The sequence below is a fragment of the Heptranchias perlo genome, chromosome 4 (assembly GCF_035084215.1).
Source record: "Heptranchias perlo isolate sHepPer1 chromosome 4, sHepPer1.hap1, whole genome shotgun sequence".
Classification (NCBI taxonomy): domain Eukaryota; kingdom Metazoa; phylum Chordata; class Chondrichthyes; order Hexanchiformes; family Hexanchidae; genus Heptranchias; species Heptranchias perlo.
The window spans coordinates 130,669,901-130,692,971 of NC_090328.1; the positions used below are offsets into that span (position 1 = coordinate 130,669,901).

A 23,071-nucleotide genomic window follows, 5' to 3' on the forward strand; every position below is an offset into this window, starting at 1 on the left:
AAAGCAAGCAATGCTCGGAGCTGAGCTGGTACTGTGAGTACTGCTTCCTTTAAAAGTATATGTAATCTGTTCCTTTGCAGTCATGTCAACATCATTCAATTTTTATAAAATGTACATTCAAAACATGGTTTCAAACAATGCACACATTTAACTATTGAAGCATTGGTCAGGAATGTTGTGACTATTCTGAGCAGTGGTTATGTTTGCATTTTTGGCTGAAGAAACCCACTGCTTAGTGCATGCATTGGTGATACAGTGGCACAATTACTCTTGGGAGTTCCAGATTTCCACTACCCTTTGTGTGAAGAAGTGCTTCCTGACATCACCTCTGAATGGCCTGGCTCTAATTTTAAGGTTATGCCCCCTTGTTCTGGATTGCCCCAGTCAGGAAATAGGGTAGATAGTTTCTCTCTATCAACTTCTTTAATCATCTTAAACACCTCAATTAAATCACCCCTTAATATTCTATACTCAAGGGAATATAAGCCTAGTCTATGCAACCTGTCCTCATAATTTAACCCTTTTAGCTCCGATATCATTCTGGTGAATTTGCACTGCACCCTCTCCAAAGCCAATATATTCTTCCTAAGCTGCGGTGCCCACAACTGAACTCCGTTCCGCAGATGCGGACTAATCTGAGCTTTATACAAATGTAGCATAACTTCCACCTGTTTTTATTGCAGCTCCCTTGAGATAAAGGCCAACTTTCCATTAGCCATTTTAATTATTTTTTGTACCTGTCCCGCTAGCTTTTAGTGAATTCTGTACTTGGATCCCTAAATCTCTGCTCCTCCACGGGTCCTAGCTTCTCGTCATTTAGAAAATACTCTGATCTATCTTTCTTAGGTCCAAAGTAGATGACCTCACACTTCCCCACATTGAACTCCATCTGCCACAGTTTTGCCCAATCACTTAATCTATCAATGTCTCTTTGCAACTTTCTGCTCCTATTGTGCCACCTAACTTGGTGTCATCAGCAAACTTGGATATACGGCTCCTTATGCCTTCATCTAAGTCATATTTATAAATATAGTGAAAAGCTGAGGCCCTAGTACAGATCCTTGGGAGTCACCGCTAGTCACATCCTGCCAATTGGAGTACATACCCATTATCCCTACTCTCTGTCTCCTACCTCCTAACCAATTCCTTACCCACGTCAATAGGTTGCCTCCAATTCCATGTGCTCTCATTTTTTGTTAAGTCCCTTAAGTGGAACCTTATCGAATGCCCTTTGGAAATCCATATGAATAACATCCTTACACACCACGTTAGTTACCTCAAAAAATTCAACTAAGCTTGTGAGAGAGGACAATTTTTATATTTTTGGGGTATGTAGTTGAGTGGATGGGGAACTGTCAAGTTAACTTTATCGAGGAGAATCTTCTGCAGGAATGTGATTTGGTAAAAAGTGTTCATAGATAAATTGAGAAAAAAGTTTGTGTAATACAGTGAGCAACAAATATGGAAACTAACCAATTAGAAAGGAGCAAAACAGACTTTACCAAGGGGAAAAAGAGAAGACATCTATTGAAAAAGAATTGACAGTTAAACAAGAAATTATATCATAAAGATTAGCCCAGTTGATCATTTTGTGATTTTACTAATCTAGTTGACTGCATCCATTGTGCTACAAGCACAGTTTGAATTTGGTGTTTGAAGTGCAACACACCTATCAATACTGCGCATGCAGAGAAGGCATATCTATTTAATCCAGTGTGAGATAGTTAGAATCATAGAATCATAGAAGTTTACGACATGGAAACAGGCCCTTCGGCCCAACATGTCCATGTCGCCCAGTTTATACCACTAAGCTAGTCCCAGTTGCCTGCACTTGGCCCATATCCCTCTATACCCATCTTACCCATGTAACTGTCCAAATGCTTTTTAAAAGACAAAATTGTACCCGCGTCTACTACTGCCTCTGGCAGCTCGTTCCAGACACTCACCACCCTTTGAGTGAAAAAATTGCCCCTCTGGACCCTTTTGTATCTCTCCCCTCTCACCTTAAATCTATGCCCCCTCGTTATAGACTCCCCTACCTTTGGGAAAAGATTTTGACTATCTACCTTATCTATGCCCCTCATTATTTTATAGACTTCTATAAGATCACCCCTAAACCTCCTACTCTCCAGGGAAAAAAGTCTGAGTCTATCCAACCTCTCCCTATAAGTCAAACCATCAAGTCCCAGTAGCATCCTAGTAAATCTCTTCTGCACTCTTTCTAGTTTAATAATATCCTTTCTATAATAGGGTGACCAGAACTGTACACAGTATTCCAAGTGTGGCCTTACTAATGTCTTGTACAACTTCAACAAGACATCCCAACTCCTGTATTCAATGTTCTGACCAATGAAACCAAGCATGCCGAATGCCTTCTTCACCACCCTATCCACCTGTGACTCCACTTTCAAGGAGCTATGAACCTGTACTCCTAGATCTCTTTGTTCTATAACTCTCCCCAACGCCCTACCATTAACGGAGTAGGTCCTGGCCTGATTCGATCTACAGTTGTTTACTGTTTCTATTGAAATATTGATGACTGAATATTATATGTGCGTATGTGCGTGCGCAGGCAAGAGCCTTGAAATCTCAAGATTTCAGCTGAACTTGATGCCACCAAATTACCCTGATCCCCAAACTGTGTGGCATGCACTTAGCTGTAACAACAAGATTAATGTGTCATTGTATTCTCCCAAAAGACTTCACAACAACCCTGGACAGCAGCTTCACAAAATGCTTGTATGTATGAATTAAAGAAAGCATTATTTTGAGCAGCTGTTGAATTGAGGTTTTCTAACCCAAAGCACCACCTGCTAATGTAGTGGTTCTGCTCTTGCTCTCCTTGTTTTTTGAATTATCTTGATCTTTGGCATTTTTTTTTCACTTTACAGCTCATGGGCCACGAAACAAAAATTATCGACTGAAATTCATCCTTTGAGTGCCATCTGCTGATATTTTGTGTAGTTTCAGCTTTTTCTGCAACAAAAGCGCCATCATTTACTTTTGATATTTAACGGTACTGTTGCAGTTTTTTGACCAATGTCTGAAATGATTGCCTATTAATTAATGTCTGGGGGATAATTGTAGTTTTAACTCTCCTTCTGTCCTTTTTATTGTGGGTAAAGAGTACAATTTGTTAAAATGAATTTTTCATTTAATGTTTACTCCTAATTTACTAATATTTAAATTATTTTTACACCTTTTGTCAGTTCTACCCAGCCAGAACTGAATTTTGCCAGCTGAGCTGCCTCTAGTCAATTTTCAGGACAAACCTAGATGCAGATCCAGCAGATACCTGATGGAGATACACACTGACACTAGTGGCTGGTGCTAGCTGAGTGGATTTCTCTGGGGTTTGGGAGAGGGGGTGATGGCTTGAGATGGGGGAATACATCCAAATGTCAAATACTTCTCAAACTTTTTTTTTTCTGTCTTTAAGCAAGCAAGAGCTTATTTCATTAAGCATATGGTCGAACTATATTTTGACAGGAAATGCCTCTTCAACATACCTTTGGCTTTACTGTTGTCACTGGAATGCTGATATACTGAAAATTTGCTTTGGGTTCATTTCAGTAGAAAGCAAATCTGCCTTATAGTAATGGCTGCATGTGAGCAGAAGAGAATTAACTGCATGGATACTTAACTTATTGAATAAGAAGCATAATTTATGGTTACTGCTGGATCTGTTTCCATTTAGTTTCCCAATATATAAGTCTCTGTGTCCAGGTGACATGATAATATCTGCATTGTACAGCCAATTACAAAGGGTCATTGCCAACACAGTTACAACAGGTAGGTAGTGCAACACTCAAGTTTGTGGCTATGAGTTGCACACTGACCTTTTCAACTTTGAGAGCTGGTTTCAAGCCCAGAATATTACATGCCCCTCACTACTCCATGGTGCTGGATGTTGGTGCTTTAATGTGGTATGCCTCCTTTCTTAATCTCTCTTTTTTGACAGCTGGAAACAGGATTATGCCCCTTCACATGACTAGTAAAGGCAGCTTCCCAAGGTTAACATGTCACTTTTATTTTCTGCTGCAGTGTGTTAGCACCGAATTGTAGTCTTATGTGGTTAACCTCAGCCAGTGACTTGCACATAATACCTAAGAGGTACTGTTCTGCCTCAATCCGCCTCTGCTGTTTTGGCTAGACATGGAACTTACTGGTACAAGAGAAGTGGGTTGGTTATGCAACCATTGGAATTTCTTAACTCCAGCAAAATATAATAAGGTGCTGTTCTTAAAAAAAATTATTTTTAAGTGTTGCTGTATTTACCCTTAGCAAAACGTTCAGACTAGGTGGTGGAGAACACCTCATTACGAGAATCAAACCAGTGTAAATGAAGTGTTATTTTTAATTAATTAATTAGGTTTGTACTATAGCTTCCATTTCCTTAACACCTGAGCTCACTAAATCGTTCTTTCCATGTGATTAATTTCAATTGTAATTGTTTTCTAGGATGTTGATGAATGGAATATCAGTCGTTTGAATACAATTTTGGATGTGGTAGCAGAAGAAAGCGGCATTGCTATTGAAGGTGTGAACACACCATATTTGTACTTCGGCATGTGGAAAACTACTTTTGCTTGGCACACCGAAGATATGGATCTGTATAGCATTAACTATCTACACTTTGGAGAGCCAAAATCTTGGTAGGTGTAATAGTTATGATGCATTTAAGTTTTATTTCTTGCTGTATATATTTAAGGACTGGCAGAGAATATTTTTTGCTTCTCCCCTCAAAAATATGCTGTCAAAGAACCAATGCATACCAAACAACCTGCAGTATACGTTATGCGGCAGTGCGTCATTAGGTTGAGGTCAAACAATATCGCCTCAATTTTGAGGTGTCCTGCTTGCTTGGTAATAACTTGAGAAGTTTGTATACATTATACTGACTAATGAGTACATTACGTAACTTTGTCTTGTGGTTTTTCCATTTGATCGTTTTGCTACTGTTGGAATACAAGTGACAATGATGGACAAGGGAGTCCAGCAACAGAGTTGTCATTTTTGAAGTGGTTTTGTGCTGTTACTGGAAGCTGAATTTTACTGTTTTGCTGGATATTAGTGTGCGTGTATAAAAGTGAAATCCATAATACATTGTGCACATGAAGCATTAACTCTCCCTGTCCCAGAGGGTCCTTGAAGATAATTGATGACTCCATAGTTTTATCAAGAACACGTTTCATTCTCTAGCTCTGACATCTTTTACTTTGGGAACAACAAATAAAGGTTCATAATAAAGATCAGAACTACACCCAATTTGAAGCAGATTGGAGAATTTTTCTTGACTTGGTATCGGAATGTATAAATCATTTCTGTGACACAGGGTTATGCCAGTTTTTCCAGAAGTGGACGAATACCTGGATCTTATTTCAGATGAGTTATTGTATTCTATTTGTCACCATCTCCTGGATATAATCTCAAACAGAATTGTGGATCAACCTGGCACCTTTTGCCCTGCTGACTGCATATCCCCCCCCCCCCACCCACCCCCCCAAAAAAAAAAGCTGTTGGGTCAATTGAAAATTTCAAAACTGACATTGATAGATTTTTGTTAGGCAAGGGTATTAAGGGTTACAGAACCAAGACGGGTAAATGGAGTTAAGATACAGATCAGCCATGGTCTTATTGAGGGGCTGAATGGTCTACTCCTGTTCCTATGGCTAAGTATATAATTTAAAATGATACAACGGAAGATTGAAGCACTGTGTTAGCAATGGTGCTTGAGGCTGGAGAGTACCTCACTATTGTCTGTTTGCAAGAATGGGGGAGAAATTCGACTTGTGGCCACATGATTTTCCAGCATAAAATCGGCGTTAGACATCCAAATTTCATGTCATGATCTGCGCCCCAAAGCCATATTGACTGGGACATTTAATCATCCAGGCTGTTGCCTGAAAGCAGTGGAGGCCTAATAAATATATATAAACTAGGGTCCTACGCATGATTAAGGATCCTTCTGCCAAGTTGAACTGTGGGTGCGCTATATTCGTTCATTCTAAAACCTGCCCACACGTCCTTGGCAGCAACAGTCAGAAAGGGGACTGCACCAGTGTTATCCTGGGCTGCATTCAGGTGAGCCTCTAGTTAGTTGTTTTAGACTGCTTAGAGACTCCTGGGCCTATTTCTAGTGGTGGTGGCTGCTGTAGCTGAGTTCGAAGTTGTGTGGAGTTATTTTTTGGAGTTGCAGTACAATCTCTGCTCAGGGATTTGTGCGTAAAGATACTCTACCAACATGGGCGTGCTGCTCAGTCTGCCATTGGGCCGTCCTATCCCCCTGCCCTTATTCCTTGCTCCTGTGCACTTGTGCTCAGTGAATCTCCCAGTGCAGACCCGTCTAACTGGCCCCTTAAATTATGCAGGGTGCCATTTTCTGAACTGGTGCCTGCAAGACCAAGGTCGAGTCACGATGTGTCTTCAGGAAGGCTGTCCTCTTCCTCCCCTGCAACTCTGCGTGTTACTTCTGATGGACCTGGTAAGAGAAGAGAGATGATTGTTGGCAGAGACAGATGGATGGCACAGGGCTTATAGAGATGGTGCTTTCGTCTGCACCCTGGTGTTGTGTGCCAGCCTGTCATCCGAGAAGAAAGGGAGTGTGAAAGGCCCATTGAAAGGTTGTGAAGAAGTATGTGTTAGGTTAGAGTAATGTGGAAGGTGCATGAAAGATGCCACGGGTGTGGGAAAGTGAGGGGAGCAATTGTGAGGACAGTAGCAGGTGCAGAGTGTGCAAGTAGTAGCAGAAGTAGTTTCATGAAAGTGTGAATGACAAAAGAAAGACTTGAATTTATTGAGCACCTTTCACAATCCCAGGACATCCCAAAGTGCTGTACAGCCAATGAAGTACTTTTTGAAGTGTAGTCATTGTTGAAATGTAGGGAATGCTTCAGCCAATTTGTGCACAGCAAGGTCCCACAAACAGCAATGAAATAAATGACCAGATAATCTGTGTTAGGTCTTGGTTGAGGGGTAAGTGTTGGCCAGGACACCGGGGAGAACCACCTTGCTCTTCTTCGAAATAGTGCCGTGGAATCTTTTACGTGCACCTGAGAGAACAGAGGTGGCCTCGATTTAACGGCACCTCCGACAGTACAGCACTGCTGTGATTGCATTTTGTTTAATGCAAATACTCTTGCTGCCTGACTTCTGATTTTAAAATTGCTGGGTTGCCACTCTGCTTGGATCAGTGGAAATTGTGACCCATTTATTTATACAAAAAAAATATATTTCCATTAATGTACAAGTTGAGTGTATGAATGGCTATTGTAAGAACATTCCACTCATGAGCAGGACTTTTTTTTGTGACCGTGTAGGATTTTGTTCTAAGCAGAGCTTCTTTCTGTCCCATGGGCCCTTGTATTTCAGATGTTCATGTTCATTTCGGATCCATCCACATCAATAAATTGCACAGATAATTCAACTTTTAGACTAAGTGGGAGAGACGAGGATGGGTGAGAGGGGGGTTTACGGATGCCAGACAGAATGAATTGGGTATTTTGCTGTGATTTTGCACTCCTGTAGCATAGAATCAGCGGATCATAGAATGGTACAGGACAGAAGGAGGCTATTTGGCCCATGTTTGAGATAATCTATTACTTGTTCACATTTACATCTGTGAAAATCACCATTTACACCTGTGAAAATATTAAAATCAGAATCTTCCATCAGATCTGCAAAAGATATTCTTAGGGCAGATCTTAAAGCATAACTAAAAGAACGATTTGAGACTGCGTACGGCTTCCAAAACGTTGTGTAATCTGATCCATTTCGATCAAACTTTTCTTACTTAAGTTAGCTGCTTATTAAGCACACAATTTCAGACCCACATTAAATGTTGAGCTGCACCTCCCGGTGTATTTATCCAATTCCCTTTTGAAAGTTTATTATTGAATCTGCTTCCATCATCCTTTCAGGCAGTGCATTCCAGATAATCATAACTCGCTGTGTAATTTTTTTTCTCCCCCTCACGTCACCTCTGGTTCTTTTGCCAATTACCTTAAATCTGTGTGCTCTGGTTACCGACCCCTCTGCCACTGAAACAGTCTCTTATTCACTCTATCAAAACCCCTCAAGATTTTGAACATTTTTATCCAATCTCCCCATAACCTTCTCTGCTCTAAGGAGCACAACCCCAGTTTTTCTAGGCTCTCCACGTCACTGAAGCCTTTCATCCCTAGTACTATTCTAGTAAATCTCGTCTGCACCCTCTCTAAGGCCTTGACATCCTTCCTAAAGTGTAGTGGCCGGAATTGGCCATAATACTCCAGTTGGAGCCTAACCAGTGTTTAATAAAGGTTTAGCATAACTTCCTTGCTTTTGCACTCTAATTATAAGCTAAGCATCCTGCATGCCTTTTAAACAGCCTTCTCAACTTGTCCTGCCACCTTCAAAGACATGTGTATGTACACCCCCAGGTCTCACTGTTCCTGCACCCCTTTTAAAATTGTACCATTTTAGTTTATATTGCCTCACCTCATTCTTCCTACCAAAATGAATCACTTCACCCTTCTCTCATCTTTCATTATTGGCAGCTTTTTCCTCTATATAGTCACTTCAGCCATTTTTGATTCATCGCAATTTTAATACATGGAGGTAAGGATGAGAAAAGAGAACTTTCCTCTGATAGACTGAAGAATATGGTCCAGGATGTATGTGCTTTGGCTTTAAGTGGCATAATAGGCACTGGGCTAAGTCCAACCTGAAATTATATAGATGTCTCTGGTTTACCAGTAACCATCTGTTACACCGGGAGGTGCAGCTCAACATTTAATGTGGGTCTGAAATTGTGTGCTCAATAAGCAGCTAACTTAAGTAAGAAAAGTTTGATCGAAATGGATCAGATTACACAACGTTTTGGAAGCCATATGCAGTCTTGAATCGTTCTTTTAGTTATGCTTCACGATCTGCCCTAAGAATATCTTTTGCAGATCTGATGGAAGATTCTGATTTTAATATTTTCACATGTAAATGTGAACAAGTAATAGATTATCTCAAACCAATTCAAAATAAAGAACGAGAAAGCAAGAACTTGTATTTATAGAGCTCTTTTCACGTCCAATGTGCTTCACAGCCAGTGAAGTACTTTTGAAGTGTAATCACTGTTATAGTGTAGGCAAATGCATTTTGCACACAGCCAGATTCCATAATTAGCAATGAGATAAGTGACTAGATAATCTGTTTCAGTGATGTTGGTTGAGAGATAAATGTTGGTCAGCTCATGAGAGCTTCCTTACTGTTCCTCGACTAGTGCCATGGGATCTTTTATATCCAGTTGAGCAGGTAGATGGGGCTTTGGTTTAAGATCTTGTGTGAAAGGCAGCACCTCCACCAGAGCTGCACTCTCTCTGCAGTGCAGTGTCACACTAGGTTATTTGTTTCAGCATGAGACTTGAGACTTGAACCCATGACCTCTTGATTCTGAGGTGAGAGTCCTACCACTGAGCCAAGGCTTATGCTGAAAATACACATTAAATAAAAAGGGAAAAACAAATGTTGGAAATGGGAAACGTTGAAAATATACAGCAGGTCAGTCACCATGTGCAGAGAAAAGATAGATTATTTGCAGTTTCATGAAGGATACATACTAAATGTCAATAATTTGTCTTTTCTCTTTAAGAATGCTGACTGACCAGTGTATTTCCAGCATTTTCTGTTCTTCTTTCAAAATCCATATTTTTTTGTGATTTAAATTCTTTTTGAAAAAGCAAAATACAAAGATGATGCTGGAAATCTGAACTAAAAACAGAAAATGCTGGAAACACCCAGCTGGTCAGGCAGCATCTTTGGAGAGAGAAACAGTTAACATTTCAGGTGACCTTTCATCAGAACTGGAAGATGTTAAGAGATTAACAGCTTTTGAGCAAGTGCAGAGCTAGGGAAGGGGGGGAAGGGCAGGAAAGAACAGGGAAAGGTTTGTGATAGGGTGAAGGGCAGGAGAGCTTCATTGACGAAAGGGATGATGGTGCAAGGCAAAATGGGGTGATACTAGGACACGTGAAGACACAAAAGAAGGGACCAGAGGAGGTGGAAATGGTTATAGCAGAGGGGGACAGTATGGGTACGGTAGCATAATAGGTATGTTACTAGACTAGTAATCCAGAGACCTGAACTAATAAAGGCATGAGATCAAACCCTGCCATGGCAGCTGGGGAATTTAAATTCAGTTAATTAATATAAAGACTGGAATTTAAAAGAAAAGGCTAGTATCAGTAATGGTGACCATGAAACTACCGGATTGTCATTAAAAACTCATCTGGCTCACTAATGTCCTTTAGGAAAGGAAACCTGCCGTCCTTACCCTATATGTGACTCCAGACCCACAGCAATGTGGTTGATTCTTAACTGCCCTCTGAAATGGCCGAGCAAGCTACGCAGTTGTACAAGACCGCTACAAAAAGATATTTTAAGAATAAAACTGGACGGACCACTAAGCACCGGACACCTGGACCTGATGGCTTACATCCTAGGGTCTCGAGGGAAGTGGCAGTAGGGATTGTGGATGCTTTGGTAATAATTTTCCAAACTTCTCTGGACTCGGCAAAGGTCCCGGCAGATTGGAAAACTGCTAATGTAACACCCTTATTTTAAAAAGGGTAGTAGGCAGAAGGCTGGAAATTATAGACCAGTTAGCCTAACATCTGTGGTGGGTAAAATTTTGGAGTCTATTATTAAGGAGACAGTAACGGAACATTTAGATAAACATAATTTAATAGGACAAAGTCAGCATGGCTTTATGAAGGGGAAGTCATTTCTGACAAAATTGCTTGAGTTCTTTGAGGACATAACGTACAGGGTGGATAAAGGAGAACCAGTGGACGTAGTGTATTTAGACTTCCAGAAGGCATTCGACAAGGTGCCACATAAAAGATTATTGTTCAAGATAAAGAATCACTGGATTGGGGGTAATATTCTGGCATGGGTGGAGGATTGGTTATCTAACAGGAAGCAGAGAGTTGGGATAAATGGTTCATTCTCGGACTGGCAACCAGTAGCCAGTGGTGTTCCGCAGGGGTCGGTGCTGGGTCCCCAACTCTTTACAATCTATATTAACGATTTGGAGGAGGGGACCGAGTGTAACATATCAAAGTTTGCAGATGATACAAAGATGGGAGGGAAAGTAGAGAGTGAAGAGGACATAAAAAACCTCCAAGGGGATATAGACAGGCTGGGTGAGTGGGCGGAGATTTGGCAGATGCAATACAATATTGGAAAATGTGAGGTTATGCACTTTGGCAGGAAAAATCGGAGAGCAAGTTATTATCTTAATGGCGAGAAACTGGAAAGTACTGCAGTACAAAGGGATCTGGGGGTCCTAGTGCAAGAAAATCAAAGTTAGTATGCAGGTGCAGCAGGTGATCAAGAAGGCCAACGGAATGTTGGTTTTTATTGCTAGGGGGATAGAATATAAAAATGGAGGTATTGCTGCAGTTATATAAGGTATTGGTGAGACCGCACCTGGAATACTGCATACAGTTTTGGTCTCCATACTTAAGAAAAGACATACTTGCTCTCGAGGCAGTACAAAGAAGGTTCACTCGGTTAATCCCGGGGATGAGGGGGTGGACATATGAGGAGAGGTTGAGTAGATTGGGACTCTACTCATTGGAATTCAGAAGAATGAGAGGCGATCTTATTGAAACATATAAGATTGAGAAGGGGCTTGATCGGGTGGATGCGGTAAGGATGTTCCCAAAGATGGGTGAAACTAGAACTAGGAGGCATAATCTTAGAATAAGGGGCTGCTCCTTCAAAACTGAGATGAGGGGAAACTTCTTCACTCAGAGGGTGGTAGGTCTGTGGAATTTGCTGCCCCAGGAAGCTGTGGAAGCTACATCATTAGATAAATTTAAAACAGAAATAGACAGTTTCCTAGAAGTAAAGGGAATTAGGGGTTATGGGGAGCGGGCAGGAAATTGGACATGAAGCTGAGTTCGGATCGGTGGCAGAGCGGGCCCAGGGGCTGAGTGGCCGGGTCCTGCTCCTACTTCGTGTTCTTTAGATTTGAGGTTAGGATCAGATCAGCCATGATCTTATTGAATGGCGGAGCAGGCTCGAGGGGCCGATTGGCCTACTCCTGCTCCTGCTCCTATTTCTTATGTTCTTATGTAACACTTAAACAGCCTGCTTGATTGGTATCCCATCCACGACCATAAACATTCACTCCCTTCACCACCGGCGCACCGTGGCTGCAGTGTGTAGCATCTCCAAGATGCACTGCAGCAACTTGCCAAGGCTTCTTCGACAGCACTTCCCAAACCCGCGACCTCTACCACCTAGAAGGACAAGGGCAGCAGGTGCATGGGAACAACACCACCTGCACGTTCCCCTCCAAGTCACACACCATCCCGACTTGGAAATATATCGCCGTTCCTTCATCGTCGCTGGGTCAAAATCCTGGAACTCCCTTCCTAACAGCACTGTGGGAGAACCTTCACCACACGGACTGCAGCGGTTCAAGAAGGCGGCTCACAACCTCCTTCTCGAGGGCAATTAGGGATGGGCAATAAATGCCGGCCTCGCCAGCGACACCCACATCCCATGAATGCACTTTTTAAAAAAAAAAAAAAAGCAGAGGGGGAGGGAAACACGGAAAATCTGACGGAGAAGGCTCCTGTGGCCCGGGAATGTGGCGGAGAACGGCAGACTCCAGGAGGCCACCCTGTCGGTCGTGTACTGATAGGGGATCCCCACCCCAACTCCAGCTCAGACGCTCTCCGCTCCCAGTTCCTTTGGTGCAGTCGTCCTTCACTACCAGCAGATGCTGTCCAAGAGAAAATTGGTTGGTTGGTTGAGATCTAAAGTTGTTAAACTCAGTGTTAAGGCCGGAAGGCTGTAAAGTGCCTAGTAAAAAGATGAGGTGCTGTTGCTTGAGCTTGTGTTGAGCTTCATTGGAGCAGTGTAGCAGGCCGAGGTCAGAGTGGGACGGAGAATGATAGTAGCAAGCGACTGGAAGCTCCGGGTCATGCTTGCAGACTGAATGGAGGTGTGTGGCAAAGTGATCACCCAGTCTGCGTTTGGTCTCCCCTGTATAGAAGAGACTGTGTCGTGAGCAGCGAACACAGTATACTAAATTGGAAGAAGTAGAAGTAAATCAGTCTTTCACCCGGAAGGATTGTTTGGGGCCCTGGACAGTGGGAAGGGAGAAAGTGAAAGGGCGTTGTGATGTTGGTGTATAAAAACTTCCTTGGCTTCTGGGAGCTTGTTTTAAGGTTGGAGCAATTTGTTCTGGATCCCTGGAGTTTAATTGGATCGGTCTGTCTTCGAATGGCCCTGTTGGTTGGGGTTGCTTCCTCTAATGGTAGTTGCTTTGGGCTGGGGGTGGGGGTAATTAATGTGAGTTTAGCTGTTGGAATCCACTGAATAAAATGATAAAATACACAAGAGAAGTATTTCAGCAATTAAACTGCACTTGTGCATGTTTAAAAGTCTCAGAATTCATTAGTTTTGCCTGATGTAGAACTAGAGGACGTTCGTAGCCTGCGATAGATTTTGTTATAAAAATATAGTTAAGAGCATGATAGCATCATAATTGAGAGTGTGGATATCTGGACAACATTTCATTGCAGTGTTCATGTGATGGTTAACTACCAGAATCGATGTACTTCAGAGCTTGGTTAGATGAGTATGTTGCAACTGTAAGGAATCTTACAACACCAGGTTATAGTCCAACTGTTTTATTTGAAAATCACAAGCTTTCGGAGGCTTTCTCCTTCGTCAGGTGAGCGAGTGTGACCTGACGAAGGAGAAAGCCTCCGAAAGCTTGTGATTTTCAAATAAAACAGTTGGACTATAACCTGGTGTTGTAAGATTCCTTACATTTGTCAACCCCAGTCCATCACCGGCATCTCCACATCTATGTTGCAACTGACAACAGTGTGACGGCTGGAGTGTACTTTTGTATTCAGAAACTATAGTAATGGGTCAGGACATAATTCAGGTATGATCCTGACTAGGATCAGTAGTCTGTTGGAGTTCTTATTCATAAGTGGTGCTATTTTTAACTGGTGATGTCTACTGATTATTTTGTACAAAATTCTTGTGAAGGTAGGTACCAGTCTTGTTGAAGAACATGTGCAGCACATTTGGTGATTAAATTAAACTTGTACGGATATTTGAAATATGATTTTTTTTTAGTTGTGTTTTTTTGTGGGACAAGCATTGAATCCTTCCTTCCTGAAAACTCATATAAATATATAATCCTACTGTTTGAAATGTAGTACTTCACTGCCACCTTCTGGATAGTAACAATATTACACTGTAAAAAAGACATTCAAAACTTGTCAAATCCACTGGAATTACTTTTAAAATTGTTATTAAATGCATTGTGTCCTATGCTTTTAAAAAATGTTTGAAAACCGTATCTTCCCAATTTTTGTTTCCAGCTATTGTGTTAAGAAGCACAATCTGCTGCTCAGAAGTAATGCCCCAGATTATTTTATAACAATAATGGGAGAATGACGAATGAATTTCTATTTTTTTTACATTGGGGATACCAATCTAAACTCTCCCCCACTCCCCAGCAAAGCAGAACAATAGCCTTTTTTAAAAAAAATCTGTCGGTGCAAAATGAACAAATAAGAGTTTTTAGTATGCTCATGCTACCACACTGGTTGAAATCATATGAAAAGGATGAAAGAGACCACCAGTCCCAAAGATGGAACACCGTGCACCATTTTGTTGTTGTTGTACACATATGAAGGGACATAAACAAAAAGCGAGACACTGCAGATGCTGGAAATGTGAAACAAAAACAGAAAATGCCAGAAACACTCAGCAGGCCATGCAGCATCTGGGGAGAGCAGACGAGTTTACACCTTTGTTTTGACGTCATCGCCAGCTCATCTATTCTTTCCAAAGATGCTGCCTGACCTTCTGAGTGTGTGTTCCATTTTCTGTCACTGTTCCATATGAAGGGATGTATGTTAGATTTCAGTTTTAGGCAAATTGTATTTCAATCCTGGCTACCTTAGTGCCTTCTGGGTGGGAGTAGCTCTATGGAATAATATCCCTGATACCTTTAGTGTGATGAACCTGAGTGACTCGGTGTGGGAAGCTTGCGTTTCGGGAGGGGAAAAACTAGGTATTTAAGGCAAAACTCAAGAAGATTCTCAGACATGTGCATGCACCCCGAGATAAAGACTAAGAGGCACATACCGAAGTGTTGTCGCATTTGTTGACTTGTATCATTGTTTTATATACATAATTGCATTTGGAATTTATATGAAAGAAGTTGGGACCCTGTTACTTGTCGCTTATATGGATCTTCACAGTAGTAGTGTACATGACTGGAAAAGGCCATTGCATTCCATCTAACTCAGTTTCTTCCCTTTTTCTTAGATTCAGTGCAATTATTTAAATATATTGTCCTCTCGAGTGTAAATATAGAGACCTGTGGCATCACATCCAGACCTTTCTGCTTTTTTAAAAATTTGAATTTTGCAGACATTCATTAATTCAGTACTGATACCAGTGATGCATAGTTTGCAAGTGCATGTATTGTTATTGGCAGCATTGTATATAGTTAAAGGATGCTGCTATACAATTAGTGCTGACACCCAGCAATTAGGGAACGGTGGAGATTTATTGTGAGAAGGGGGATCTGGGGATCATTATTTTTGGAACATGGGAGTGTCATTGTATGTGCTGGCTGCTTTGAGAAGCGTTTGGATTGGTTGCTATTTCTCTTTGCCTTGGGTTCAGGAAATTGGCCCAGGTGCCTGGGAATTGCACCATTCCAAGTGCAGCCTGCTGCATTGCCTGCTTGGGTTGTTACATTTTTTAAACCCATTTGTTGTGTCATTAGACATGTTTATCATATTGGTACTAATATGCCACAGGGAAAATTGCATTAAGAATTATTTTTTAGTGCTTTACAATCTGGTACTGTGAATTCATCACCCCAGATTGCTGCTGCCAGCACTTCACCCTATTCTGAAATAGCTCAGTATACTTTCTTCAGGCATAACTGAAGTTTGAGGGGCCAGAATCTGCAATAGCACTGCTGGGTATTTTTCACAGTTTAAATGGACACACTTGTGAGAATTTTACATACTCATCTTTCAGTTTGGGCTTTTTCCCAATGTGTCTCTTGTGGTCATGGCTAGACTGCTGTTTTTATAAGCCAACTGCATCTTTTATAAATTAAAACCTGCATCTTCTCTGCCATGCATAAGTCAGTGTAGCCCGGTTCTAACAATTAACCCCTGAAAAATACATTTCAGCACAAAAATCAAACACTCATTAATGCAAACTGGATTGATGTTTAAAACCAAAGAGTATCATAATTCTTGAAACTGTTCTCTGCTTTTTCTTAACAGCACAGTCTCTAATGGTGCATTACATTAGGTGGCTTCTCATGGAGGTCCTATTCCCTTCCCTCCTTACACAAAAAAGGCTAGGCAAATAGAGTCCTAAAGACTCAGAGTCCCTGGATTATAAGGGAATTAAAATTTATAAAATTATAAATTTATCTTTGGTTCAAAATATTTCTTTGTACTATTCAGATCATCAAAATAAATATTTTTTTCCAATCTTGGAAGACATTCTTGGTAATGGCTTGAAATTTCTGCCTTTTGTGCATTTCCCCAAAACAAGCTGTATATCCCATCAAAGTAACTTAATCTTAATTATTGTCCAAACATGTGTGATTGTTCCATTACGAACAGTTTGTTCATTTCCTGGCTTCCATTTTGAAACTGAGTGAAGAGAGAGCATACTAAGAACATAAGAACATAAGAACATGGAGCAGGAGTAGGCCAATCGGCCCCTCGAGCCTGCTCCGCCATTCAATAAGATCATGGCTGATCTGATCCCAACCACAAATCTAAAGAACACAAGAAGTCGGAGCAGGACCCTGCCACATAGCCCCTGGGCCCTCTCCGCCACCCACAGGGCATTGACCGATCCGAACTCAGCTTCATGTCCAATTTCCTGCCCGCTCCCCATAACCCCTAATTCCCTTTACTTCTAGGAAACTGTCTATTTCTGTTTTAAATTTATCTAATGATGTAGCTTCCACAGCTTCCTGGGGCAGCAAATTCCACAGACCTACCACCCTCTGAGTGAAGAAGTTTCTCCTCATCTCAGTTTTGAAAGAGCAGCCCCTTATTCTAAGATTATGCCCCCTAGTTCTAGTTTCACCCATCTTTGGGAACATCCTTACTGCATCCACCCGATCAAGACCCTTCACAATCTTATATGTTTCAATAAGATCGCCTCTCATTCTTCTGAACTCCAATGAGTAGAGTCCCAATCTACTCAACCTCTCCTCATATGTCCGCCCCCTCATCCCCGGGATTAACCGAGTGAACCTTCTTTGTACTGCCTCGAGAGCAAGTATGTCTTTTCTTAAGTATGGAGACCAAAACTGTATGCAGTATTCCAGGTGCGGTCTCACCAATACCTTATATAACTGCAGCAATACCTCCTTGTTTTTATATTCTATCCCCCTAGCAATAAAAGCCAACATTCCGTTGGCTTTCTTGATCACCTGCTGCACCTGCATACCAACTTTTTGATTTTCTTGCACTAGGACCCCCAGATCCCTTTGTACTGCAGTACTTTCCAGTCTCTCGCCATTAAGAAAATAACTTGCTCTCTGATTTTTCCTGCCAAAGTGCATAACCTCACATTTTCCAATATTATATTGCATCTGCCAAATCTCCGCCCACTCACCCAGCCTGTCTATATCCCCTTGCAGGTTTTTTATGTCCTCCTCACTCTCTACTTTCCCTCCCATCTTTGTATCATCTGCAAATTTTGATATGTTACACTCGGTCCCCTCCTCCAAATCGTTAATATAGATTGTAAAGAGTTGGGGACCCAGCACCGACCCCTGTGGAACACCACTGGTTACTGGTTGCCAGTCCGAGAATGAACCATTTATCCCAACTCTCTGCTTCCTGTTTGATAACCAATCCTCCACCCATGCCAGAATATTACCCCCAATCCCGTGATTTTTTATCTTAAGTAATAATCTTTTATGTGGCACCTTGTCGAATGCCTTCTGGAAGTCTAAATACACTACGTCCACTGGTTCCCCTTTATCCACCCTATACGTTATATCCTCGAAGAACTCAAGCAAATTTGTCAGACATGACTTCCCCTTCATAAAGCCATGCTGACTTTGTCCTATTAAATTATGCTTATCTAAATGTTCCGTTACTGTCTCCTTAATAATAGACTCCAAAATTTTACCCACCACAGATGTTAAGCTAACTGGCCTATAATTTCCAGCCTTCTGCCTACTACCCTTTTTAAATAACGGTGTTACATTAGCAGTTTTCCAATCTGCCGGGACCTCTCCTGAGTCCAGGGAATTTTGGAAAACTATCACCAAAGCATCCACAATCCCTACTGCCACTTCCCTCAAGACCCTAGGATGGAAGCCATCAGGTCCAGGGGATTTATCCGCCTTGAGTCCCATTATTTTACTGAGTACCATCTCTTGAGTGATTTTAATCGTATTTAGCTCCTCCCCCCCGAGAGTCCCCTGTTTGTCCAGTGTTGGGATATTCTTAGTGTCCTCTACTGTAAAGACAGAAACAAAATATTTGTTCAGCATTTTTGCCATCTCCATGTTTCCCACCATTAATTTCCCGGTCTCATCCTCTAAGGGACCTATGTTTGCCTTAGCCACCCTTTTTCTTTTTATATAACTATAGAAACTCTTGCTATCTGTTTTTATATTTTTTGCTAATTTCTTTTCATAATCTAACTTCCCTTTCTTAATCAATCCTTTAGTTACTTTTTGCTGTCTTTTGAAGAATTCCCAATCTTCTATCCTCCCACTAAGTTTGGCTACCTTATATGTCCTTGTTTTTAGTCGGATACTATCCTTGATTTCTTTACTTAGCCACGGGTGGCTGTCATTTCTTTTACACCCTTTTTTCCTCAGTGGAATATATTTATTTTGAAAGTTGTAAAATAACTCCCTAAATGAACACCACTGCTCATGTACCGTCTTACCCTTTAATCTATTTTCCCAGTCCACTTTAATCAATTCCGCTCTCATACCATCATAGTCTCCTTTATTCAAGCTCAGTACGCTTGTTTGAGAATCAACCTTCTCACCCTCTAATTGGATATGGAATTCAACCATGTTGTGGTCGCTCGTTCCAAGGGGATCCTTAACTAGGACATTATTAATTAATCCTGACTCATTACTCAGGACCAGGTCCAAAGTTGCCTGCCCCCTTGTAGGATCAGTTACATACTGCTCAAGAAATCCATCCCTGATGCACTCAATGAACTCGTCCTCAAGGCTGCTCTGCCCAATTTGATTTGTCCAGTTAATATGATAATTAAAATCCCCCATAATTATGGCTGTTCCCTTATTACATGCCCCGACTATCTCCTGATTAATACTTCTTCCAGCAGAGTTGCAACTATTAGGAGGCCTATATACTACGCCCACGAATGTTTTTTTTCCCTTATTATTCCTTATCTCCACCCAAACTGTTTCATTATCTTGATGCTTTGTCCCAATATCATTTCTCTGTATCAATGATTCCTTCCTTTATTAACATAGCCACCCCACCTCCCCTTCCTTCCTGCCTGTCCTTCCTGATTGTTAAATACCCTGGCATATTTAATTCCCAGTCGTTGTCACCCTGCAGCCATGTTTCTGTAATGGCCACAAGATCATACCCATACGTAGTTATTTGTGCCGTTAACTCGTCCATTTTATTACGAATGCTACGTGCATTCAGATAAAGAACTTTCAAATCTGTTTTGTGACGCTTAGTTCCTGCTTTTTCCTTTTTTAACACTTTACCTATTACTCCATACCTTCTGTCCCTTCCTGTGTTTTGAACCTAGCTATTTTAAAATCCGAAGAAATAATGAAATTTCTATCTTGTCACAACTCAGTATTACCCTTCACTGAAGTCTTAGTAACAACACTGCGCACTTTTGGGGGAAAGAATTGGATTATGCTATAAGAAATCGTAGCTCCTAACGCCTGGTAGCAAGAGCTGTATTAGCCAGTCTGTCATGGTGGGGGGCGGCGGGGTGGGGGGGGGCTTTGCTGCTGGGTATGAGTGAGTACCTGAAATATTAGCCGAGGATTTCTTCCCCTCTTCCCTTCAGATTTCCTTGCATTTAGTTTTCTCGTAAGTCATCCACTTCGGATGGATAGAGGACACCGTGTTGGCCAGTCCCTCTTACAAGACTGCAGCGCAACGCTGCACATTACCCAAGTCTTAATGTGCTGCAGTCTTGAAACATTTTGCTCATTTTTTTGAAAACTTATTCAATGTTGTTTTTCTTCCTCATGTTAAAAGGCAACAAATATGCGAATAAAACTTGTGCTGATATTATCTAGATTTATTATATACTTTTAAAAAGTACAGGAGAAATGAGATGGCTAAAATGTGCTTTAAAACACAACTTGATAAGTACTGAATTTTTATAAAAATAAAGTTAGAATGTCTTCAGTTGAGAAATGAGAAATTAAGTACTAGTTAAGAAAAAGTTGGATTCTTAATGTGTAACAAATTGGTCTTTGTTCTGGCAGACATGGTATCAGTAGGTGTGACCCTTTCATAAATGAAGAACCTCCTTTTAAGTGAAGATAAAAATAATTGAACAAAGAAGTGGCAAGAAAGCATTCAGTAGTTATGTCCTGAAGGCTCCCTTATCTGGACCAGCAAATGGGCTCCTGCATTGACTAAATTGTCGTCTTTGAACTACAGTTATCTTGTCACTTGCTTGTTCTCGATATTAGTTACGTAGCATTTTGTAATAAGGCTTTATAAGGGTGACATTTCATTATTTCTGGTTTAAATCTTGGTAGTTCTCTATTGAATGATTTGAAATAGTATGAATGTCTCAGACACCTGCAGGTCTTCATTATGGACTGATTTACTCCATTCTTTTGTGTAGCTGATCTTGTTCAGTATATGCCATTCAATTGGCCTATTTGCTGAACAGGACCATTTGCTTACAATTGCTGTACTAGCTCGAGGGAAAAGCTATTCTGAAACTGTTTTTTAGTCTGGGATTACTGATTTATGGTCAAATTGTAGCTAGTGGATTAACAGATGTATGTACTAAACACAAAAATGACATTGAACTTAGCATAGAAATACATAGAAGTTACAACACTGAAACAGGCCGTTTGGCCCAACATAAATGTGTGCCAGCATTTACCCTCCATGCGAGCAAATAGTTCCAATCACATTGAATTCCACAGCCTCGCAACTGTGTGAAGAAGTTTCTCCCACCCTATGTTCCAAATCTCTTGCATTTAATCCCTTATCTATGGCCCCTCGCTCTTGATCCCATAACTACTAGAAACAATCTGTTTCTATCTATCCTATCTATCCTTTCATATTTTAAGATGCTTCTACTATATTGCCCCCTAATCTGCGATCTAATGAAAAGGACTCAATTTTCAAGTCTGTCTTATTGGTATTTCCTAATACCATGGATCATCCTTGTGAATCTGCGTTGTACCCTCTAAAGCCTAAATATCCTTCCTATTGTGTGGAGCCCAATATGACACACAGTACTCTAACTAATGTTTTCTAAGGTTTTATATAAGTGCATCGTTACCTTTTGACTTTACCTCTTAATATAAAGCCCAGAATTCAATTTTTTTTCAGCCATATCAGCCTGAAGTACTGTGAACTTGTACCCCTAAAGGCCTTTGCTCTTTCCCCAGCACTGTGCTTACTTCCAGTCAGAGTATAATTACTGCTGTTCTTGAGCAAAATGCATGACCTCACACTTACTGACATTGAATTCCATCTGCCACTTTTTAGTCCATTTGCTCATATGGTTCAAATATAGTAACCAATAATGAACTGGTTTTGCCTCAGTATGGATGATTGCAACAAAAACAGAAAATGCTGGAAAAACTCAGTAGTCAGGCAGCACCTGTTGAGACAGGAACAAGTCGATGTTTCAAGTATGGCCCTTTCCTTGGAACTGGAAGATATTACAGGCGTACAACATTTAAAATGGAACAGAACAAAGGAAAGGGGGGGGGGGGGGTCAGAAAGCTTAATGACCGCAGACAAGAAAAACAAACAATGACTTGTAAAGTGCTTAGGTGGAGAACAGGAGATGGTTAAATGGCAGAAGTGATTTTCGACTGAGACAAAAAGACATTAAGACAGAAGTCAAACAAATAATAGACGTGGTTGGGCGTGTGGTTGGGCGTGTGGTTGGGCGTGTGGTTGGGCGTGTGGTTGGGCGTGTGGTTGGGCGTGTGGTTGGGCGTGTGGTTGGGCGTGTGGTTGGGCGTGTGGTTGGGCGTGTGGTTGGGCGTGTGGTTGGGCGTGTGGTTGGGCGTGTGGTTGGGCGTGTGGTTGGGCGTGTGGTTGGGCGTGTGGTTGGGCGTGTGGTTGGGCGTGTGGTTGGGCGTGTGGTGGGGCGTGTGGTGGGGCGTGTGGTGGGGCGTGTGGTGGGGCGTGTGGTGGGGCGTGTGGTGGGGCGTGTGGTGGGGCGTGTGGTGGGGCGTGTGGTGGGGCGTGTGGTGGGGCGTGTGGTGGGGCGTGTGGTGGGGCGTGTGGTGGGGCGTGTGGTGGGGCGTGTGGTGGGGCGTGTGGTGGGGCGTGTGGTGGGGCGTGTGGTGGGGCGTGTGGTGGGGCGTGTGGTGGGGCGTGTGGTGGGGCGTGTGGTGGGGCGTGTGGTGGGGCGTGTGGTGGGGCGTGTGGTGGGGCGTGTGGTGGGGCGTGTGGTGGGGCGTGTGGTGGGGCGTGTGGTGGGGCGTGTGGTGGGGCGTGTGGTGGGGCGTGTGGTGGGGCGTGTGGTGGGGCGTGTGGTGAAGCATGAACAACGAGCACAGTGGAGCAGGTTCCGGTGGCCCAGAAGTCTGTTGGACGAAAAACGCAGGTATGGTTGAGTAGTTTGTGATTTATTCTTTTACCATATAATAGAACCAGCCGTGCTCCTATGCACCTGCTTGAAACTTGTGATCAGAGACAGGTTAGTTCAGTTGTTGAACACTCAATTTGTGCACCTGTATAATGATTTTGTTAAGATTAGAGTCCTGGAATTTGAAATATTTGCAAATCTTAAACAAAAGGGCATTTCATTTTCTTCAGGAACCTCTTCCACA

General features: G+C 41.9%; 1 protein-coding gene across 6 annotated transcripts in view; it reads left to right on the plus strand.

Moving 5' to 3' along the window:
• LOC137321285 (lysine-specific demethylase 4C-like) overlaps positions 1-23,071 on the plus strand; it is a 408,143-nt gene that overhangs the window by 51,335 nt on the left and 333,737 nt on the right. For all 6 annotated transcript variants that reach the window (XM_067983644.1, XM_067983641.1, XM_067983643.1 and 3 more), the window contains one exon: positions 4,462-4,655. In XM_067983644.1, coding sequence (XP_067839745.1) covers positions 4,462-4,655 — 194 coding nt within the window. The remainder of the gene's footprint in view (positions 1-4,461; positions 4,656-23,071) is intronic.